This window comes from Hippocampus comes, unplaced genomic scaffold, assembly GCF_001891065.2.
Source record: "Hippocampus comes isolate QL1 unplaced genomic scaffold, H_comes_QL1_v1.1 scaffold177, whole genome shotgun sequence".
Lineage (NCBI taxonomy): Eukaryota > Metazoa > Chordata > Actinopteri > Syngnathiformes > Syngnathidae > Hippocampus > Hippocampus comes.
The window spans coordinates 1,324,199-1,332,018 of NW_017806158.1; the positions used below are offsets into that span (position 1 = coordinate 1,324,199).

Here is a 7,820-nt window from a genome sequence, read left to right on the forward strand (position 1 = left end):
AATTTATTCTTGACATTTGAGTCAATTTCTAGGATTAAAGACTCCTGATCTTTCGTCAAAAATTTCATAATTCCGCTCAAAACGATCCCAGAACAATGAATTTGCGAGACGAACAGGCCGCCATGAATCAGGTAAAGCAATATGTTACATGCAATTTGATTGGTCCAATCGCTTGTAGTTAACCAATCGCTGGGCCGTTTATAATCGAGCTAAGACTTCCGCAACAAATAATGCCTTCAGTGATCTGATTAGTTGAAGCTTTCATACACGTCCAATCGCAGGGCTGTTTACAAACGGAAAACGGAGAGACTGTTCGGGAGAGCTCGTGAAAACTCGACGATAAGGTACCTGACCGCCCCTAAAATTTTCTCAACGGATTTAGACGATTCACAAAAATGATCAATTTAAGAAATAAAACGGCGGATTTCCGCGGATCCGCGGAAAATTGCCATGTATGAAAATATTGTTGAGTTTTTACTACACAATAATTACTGTGATGTTTTTTTTTTTAATTGCAGACAAGAAATACAATTTTGAAAAACTAAAGCTAATACTCAAACGAATTTAAAAAAACCTAACAAAGCCACTCTAAAGAATAATTATGAACTATGTGCATTTAAAAAAGATAATTCAAAACAAATGAAAAAAATAACAAATGAAAATCCCGAAACTGTTATAACCCCGATCTGGTGCGGCGATGAATGAACCTTTGACAACAACGGATAACGAGGCAAGAATGACACAACCGAGACGCACCAGGAAGACTTGATTGGCGCTCTCGCTGAGAAAGGAGTCATCCGGACTGTCCACTGGAGGCTGGCTGGTGAACTTGGAGTCAAACTGGCTGACGTCGTCGGCCGATCGCTGCCAAAATAAGCGGCTCGGGGAAGTCGATTGTTTTGGGTTCGGGTCAGGGAGCGTGGCGGCACTGTATGCCGGATGAACTCACCAGGAGAGGTTTGAATGGAGGTTCCACTTGGTGTGCTAGGAGCTCCTCCCAGTTGGTATGGCGGAAGAAAGGGTGGGCCTGGGGGAAATCAATATTTTTTTTAGATACCATTAAAGACGACAGAAATTTGAGAAGGTCTACCGTTGAGGGGCTGAAATTCCAAGGATTTGGACAATTTTTCATTTCACATTGTTTTGAAATGATTCATCGATTGATTAATCAATAATTGATTTGCAAATCAATTGATCAATTCAGAGTTGCACCTTTAATCGCAACATTGAGGGTGAGGGGGGATTGCAATTAGATTCTGTTTCACACTCATTCAGCCTCAGTTGTGATTCTAAGAATTGTAACTGTTCTTTTGATGGCGGTGCGGGCACCCGCAGCGGCTCCTCTCTCTCCTGAGGAATGTCATTTCATTTGTGCTGTATGTTGCACAAGTCGCACATTTGACAATAAAGTTGACTTCAAAAAATTACCTGCACCTCGCTGGCGTCATCTGGCCCTGCCCCCAGTCGCAATGAGGCGCTTCGCTGTAAAAGCTGAGAGAAGAGGAAAAATAAAAAAACGTCATGTTGAGCAGATACAAGCTGTGCAATATGAGGCTGGCGGAGGAGAGGAGGAGCAGTGAAGGTTCACTTTTTTGAGGAGGTCTCTGGCTTCTTGAGTGAGGTAAAGTGGAAGACTGAGTTTGCATTTTAAAATTTTGTCCACGGTCTTTTTTCGGTTTTCGTCAGTGAACGGAGGCTGCGGGAGAAAAAGACAAAAGATCTCAGCGAACAGAATCAGCTGACTCGGCAGAAAGCGGGACGCGGCCGTGTGCGCTTACTGCTCCTGTCAGCATGTCGTACATGAGGGCCCCCAGACTCCACCAGTCCACTGCTCTGTTATGGCCACTCCTCATGAAGATCTCCGGAGCCCTTGGGAAACGGTGATGCGGTTAACACCGAACGGCAGAAGCGGGCCCCAGTGCCACAAAATGTGGTTCAGCCGAGTACTTGTATTTTCGCAGTGCAATTGCAAAAGATCCCATAATCGATCCACCCGTCTGTCTGTCGTGTACAAATCCCACCTTGGAAATCCAAGCCCGGTCAGGCTGTCCCTGTTCTGAACTATAGAGGGCTCCGTCCTTTTCGCAATTACCCACAATGCACTACTGGCAGCCATATTGGAGGGCCGTTATAAACAAGCCATACACGAAGTCTATTCAAACTGAACTAAACTAATGTTGGTTACTTAGCCTGTAGGATTGTGATGTGCAGGGCGTACATGTACTCGACGGTACCACAGAAGGTGTGGGTGACCATCCCATCATGGATGGACTCTTTGCACAAGCCTAAGTCAGTCAACTTCACATGCCCTGAAAGTACAAATCACAGAACTATAAGCATGGCAAAACAGTCTTTGGATAGCATATCAATATGTCAATCTTGAAAGTCACGAGAGTTGACAAAAGTGAAATAACTTGACGTGTGTGTGTGTGTGTGTGTGTGTGTGTGTGTGTGTGTGTGTGTGTGTGTGTGTGTGTGTGTGTGTGTGTTTACGCACAAAATTAATTGAAGCCCTTGAAAATAAATGTTTTGGACATCATACGTGAAGGGTGGCTTCTCAGCAGTCACACAATAATATTGTACCTGAGCCACAAGTGAGAAAGAGACACGATTTCGGTACCCTTGTTGGTGAGCATGATGTTTTCGGGCTTCAGGTCTCGGTAGATGATACCTTTCTGGTGCAAGTGGCCCAGTGCCATTGAAATCTCAGCCAGGTAAAAACTGCCAACAGAAGAAGACAGAAAAAAAAAAAAAAAGCATGAGACATTTCTCTTTAAGACGATCACATCTCACATAGGATTTGCATATTTCAAAATGTGTTTTACAAACATACATCCGGTAACTTAAACTGCCCCACAACAATACTGTTCACAAGCCTAACATGGATTCTGGAAACAATGACATTTATATATTAAGAAGGATGGCACGTTACAATCACATGGTATGAATTTTAATGTTAACGGGATGCCTGAAATGCAGACACCGTATTCCCGTAAAAGTTTTTTTTAATGAAAAAAAAATTGGACGAACAGGTTTAAATATCGTTAGAAACCATAATTTCAGACCAACAAAAACAGCTTGCAAAAAAAGGGCATCGCACTCATTTTCAACCAAAAATATCTTTCAAAAGCCCTTAAAAGGGTGTGAAAGATTGTATAATTATGAAAAAAAAAGACATTAAAAAAAGTTAACTGAGTACACATGAAACTTACCACGCTGTGTCTTCCATAAAGAAGCCCTTCCGCTCCAGTTGCATAAAAAGCTCCCCACCTGCAAATGCATTCACGTTAGAAAAAGAAAAAGTGTGTTAACACTGAAAATGCTCCACCATTCGATCCTCGGACATGAAAAGTGGATTGCATCCATTTATGTCAATGAGCAAGGCTGTGCTGATGCTCGTGGATGCTCACCGCTGAGATACTCCAGGATTAGGTACAACTTTCCCGCTGTCTGGAAGGCATAAAAGAGATCCACTATAAAAGGATGCTTGACCTTTTCCAGAACGCTCCTCTCGGCTTTGGTGTGCTCTACGTCCTTTGCGTTGCAAACAATCTTGGCCTGACAAAGGGGATGGGCGAAAAACACAGAAAGCAAGGCATTATTTGTATCCGGGCTGTAATTTTAACCCCGTTGGAACTGCGTTAAGTCTCCGCACCAGTGACAGCGCTGGAATCAGACACCCTGTGTGAGGGGAGAGGGTGAAGCCTCATTAAGCCAATAAACACATCATTATCCAAAGCCTCAAGCTGCTGGGAATGGAGCGAGTCAGGCAATCGTTTAGTGTCAGCTAAAGCTAAGAGGTTAAGCGGAGCATAAAAGCCACGATGAGGTTTCAAGAAGAGAGAGAGAGAGAGAGAGAGAGAGAGAGAGAGAGAAAAAAAAGCCTGCTTACATTACTTTGGGTGGTCTGCTACTCGCATGTGGCTTCATAAGTGAATGCACAAGTCTGTCACCGAGACAGAAAAAGGGGCACATTGTGGCATACCGTATATGTGAAACATAATACGTGCTTAGGTGGCGCTGTGCTTTTAACTGTTACGTATTTAAGGCACCTAATTCTCCACAAATAAGGGCTGCTTGTGTTTCCTCGCATAATGCTACCCCGATGACATTGCTCTGCTTAGGATGTACACAAGAGGGCAGTAGCGCTCAGGATGGCTCATCATAGGAAGAAGCGCATCAAACAAAAATGAGATACAAAGAAGGATTCGTCCTCACCTTTTTCACAACTTTCATAGCAAATACCTCCCCAGAGTTGGAACCTGACACCTTTCGAACCTGAAAAACCTAACAAAAAACAAAAAACATTCAAACAAAACACAACATAACAGTCCTCATGGGGCTCCAAGTAATCGAGCAGTTGAAGGATTGACTCCACCCGCGTTTCACTTCTTTGGCTTTTTGTCATTTTTTTGGGGGGGGTTTTGTGGCGCCATCAGAGAAGAATACCCGTGACAACAATGGCAATATGGTAATGATAATAATGACCCTCTTCGTGAATTTACAGCGACAGACTGACAGTTGAGGACAATATGACAAAAAATTGTGTTTACAAAGCATACATAATTCCAGTATTACCTTTTAAACATTGCTACGTGATGTATTGCTCTGCAAAGACCTCCCTGAGTCTGTCAAGTTGTCTTCAAATCATGACCAGTTTTAATGTATTTTTGTTTTCGTATACTGTGGTTAACTTCTCAATACGGATATGGCAGTTAGCAATGGAAAACAGTTTCACAAAATTTCCTTGTAAAGCAGATGACCCCCCACCCAAAAATGTTCATGATTGCTGAAAGATGCAACAAAATGGTGGAAAACATTTTTTTTCTATTTCACAGACAATACTGTGACTAAAGCGCTCTTCCCTCACTTCAACATAGTTCCTTGGCCTTAAAATGGCCTCAAAGAAACTCTGAATTTTTGTATTAGACATGGCTTTGGCTGAGCGCAAAAACAGCAAGTATGTGAGTTTATTTCAGCAAATTATAGAGTGGTGGTTCCCCCCTGAAAATCTACAAATTGCAAACATGGTGAATAGGTGGGGGGGACTGCATACTTTACAGACACAACATTATTATCAGTTGCTTACTTTCACGAAAAGCACTGGAGCTGTAATATGGCTTTACAAAAATAACAATATTAATTTTTGCCTGACAACATCAAAGAGGCATCCATTTTAACGATATGTTAATTATGCCGGGTGTAGAAATGTACTGCATCATACTGAGAGCTAAGTGTAATATTCGGACTGCCTTGTACTTGAATGAGGTCACTGTAATACTGCTCTGACCAGTCGGTGTGTATTTGAATTGGAACAGCTCAATGACCAACAGCATTGAGGAGTGAGGCACAATTTCCATTGCCTTCATGAAAGAGATGAACATAACGGCTCACCTTTCCATAGGTACCATTTCCCAGAACCTTCAGCAGCTCAAAGCACTCAAGTCCGATTTGTTCGGTTCCCTTGTTCACGCTGTTCTCGGAAATCTCAAACTTCTCACAGTCATCTATGTTACTGGTAAAATAAAAATAAAAAGGGGGGTGGAGCAGAGAAATTAAAAACAAATTACATTGCGGCAGAATTACCACTGGATATGTGCTAGGATTGGCTGGCGTTCCTTGCGGATAGAACAGGTAGACTAAAGTGCCTTTGCCTGGCTCGAAAGGTCATTACACTCATGTGAACACATTTTCTCAAATCTAGGTTAGTGATCCGATCAAATAATCTTACCTTTTAAATTAAAAAAAGCAAATCATAGCAAACAATGAACACGTTGTAATTCTTGCGCAGCTTTAATTATACAGGTTGAGGCATTTCCTTTTGTACCAGTTGATGCTCACGTTTCAAAACCGCTGCATCGGTCCACGTGTTTGCTGATCTGAACCTGAAAATAAAGAAAATAGGAACCCTTTCAGAAAATGTGAACATTTTTAAAAAGGCAAGGCATGACTACTATGTGACTTTTCATGGTAGCATGGAAACTGGAAAACGTGCCTCGGGCTTAGCTGTCCACCATTTGTTTTGGTCTTTTGTGTGTAAACAGTAACAGTAGTCATATTAAAGTCGTTCAGAGCAAAGAGTTGTTAGAAATAGTGTGTTGGTAAACTGTTTGCAGGAATGACAATGTTGACGTACCGAAACATTGATGACTTCATTTTTGTCAAATGTATATTCAAAGTTTAACTTGACAAGGTGCTAATAGTGCTCACCAGGTATACATGGATGCTCATATTTTGCACTGTAACTACTTTGTGTTGGGTGATGGGTGTCCTGGGGGTCAGGGACATGGGAGGGATGGATGAGTTTGTCTTTGTGTTGTGTTTTCAGTATGAAAGAGCAACATTAACAAAGATTTGATTGGATATAATCATTACTTTATTTCTCATAATATTTAACCTGAAGTGCTCAGTGATTTTTTGTGAAGCATTTTGTGTTACTTTTCAAGTATGAAACAGCGAATTTGCACAATATGTCTAAGATAGTAAAACTTTCATCAAATTTAAAATGTCTTCTTTGTATGCCTTTTTTTAATTTTGGAGCATAGCTATTTCACATAAAATTAGTTTTATTCTCATAAAATTAAGACTTTTTTTCTTGTAATATTATAGTTTTTTATCCCACGTTGTTTGGCCCAAATAAGTTTTTGAATATTGCAAACTACACAATGGTATCTTGAATGTTATTAAGATTATTGGGCACAAAGGGAGAAAACATGATGAAATGCTTAAAATAGACATCAGATTTATTTAATGCTGGCTAAATCACTTTGCTAAATATAAGTCGTTAACATTAATGTAGGCTAGTTAATGAGACATGAATTATGTTTTATTTTCCTGCATGTTTTGTATCTTGCTTTTCGACCAACTTTCCCCTCAACTTAAACATAAAAAACATAGATATTAACAAAAACAGACAAGTGTCTTAACATCCAGACACCTGCCGTAAATACAGCCAAATACACTAATTACGCGACACGTGTTATCTTGTATTGCACTGAGCATGCCGAGAGAAAACAATTACAGAAGCTACAGTAGAGGATAGTCTACAAAAAAATATTTTCAAATTACAGTAAATTTGCTACGAAAGCTACCGTGCTAGAAATGTCGTTAAGACTATTAACCGTTTTACTGTAAGTTTAGAAGAGGTTCTCCTTCTGAACTAAAAGCATAATTACATTTGGTTTTCAGCTGTATGCGCTTTGGCAGTGCTCGGAGTGCCGGTCACTCAAAAACACTCAAACTGTGGCGTCACCAAAAAGTGCATAAGTAACGCACAGGGTGTACCGTCACTTTAAAGTGAGGAAAAACTATACAATGACGTTTTGGGGCGTATTTCGGTGAAATGCAAGAATTCGCGGGAAACGCGAGGCGAGTACAGTGTCCGATGTTGAGTTTCGTTGTCGTATTAGCAACTTAAAGGCGCCGCTAAACATTTGAGTGAAAACACGCTATTAGCATCCATGCTAACGCGTACTGTGATTACCACGTCTTCCATTTCGTCTTCCAGTTCGTCGTCCGATACATTCTCATCCGGTTGGTCCAAGTCCATATGGAAGAACCCCGCCATGGCCTCACAGCGTTTGGCCCGGTGTTTACACAGAAAACGCAGGCCTACTTCCCCGCCTCATAGGGTAGCCGTACCAGCTACTACCGCCGGTCGGCTACGATACAGAAAGCGTGAGCCACTCGCCCGGCTAATCAAAACACAACAAACGTGCAACGGGCGGGAAGCCGGGAACGCCTCGAGCGTCGAAGGCCGGCACCGGTCGGTTTAGCTCGGTCGTTTCCGGAAAATGTCGGCAAAGTTCGGCAACTTCCGT

General features: G+C 41.6%; 1 protein-coding gene across 1 annotated transcript in view; it reads right to left on the reverse strand.

Annotated features, from left to right (window-relative positions):
* rps6kb1a (ribosomal protein S6 kinase b, polypeptide 1a) overlaps nt 1–7,820 on the reverse strand; it is a 10,262-nt gene extending 2,442 nt beyond the window's left edge. The window contains exons 1-13 of the mRNA XM_019895299.1: nt 7,484–7,820; nt 5,842–5,885; nt 5,395–5,515; nt 4,219–4,287; nt 3,411–3,558; nt 3,213–3,270; nt 2,621–2,721; nt 2,219–2,309; nt 1,779–1,869; nt 1,589–1,696; nt 1,429–1,491; nt 950–1,027; nt 757–864 (exon numbers count right to left, since the gene is read on the reverse strand). Coding sequence (XP_019750858.1) covers nt 757–864; nt 950–1,027; nt 1,429–1,491; nt 1,589–1,696; nt 1,779–1,869; nt 2,219–2,309; nt 2,621–2,721; nt 3,213–3,270; nt 3,411–3,558; nt 4,219–4,287; nt 5,395–5,515; nt 5,842–5,885; nt 7,484–7,567 — 1,164 coding nt within the window. The 5' untranslated portion in view covers nt 7,568–7,820. The remainder of the gene's footprint in view (nt 1–756; nt 865–949; nt 1,028–1,428; nt 1,492–1,588; nt 1,697–1,778; nt 1,870–2,218; nt 2,310–2,620; nt 2,722–3,212; nt 3,271–3,410; nt 3,559–4,218; nt 4,288–5,394; nt 5,516–5,841; nt 5,886–7,483) is intronic.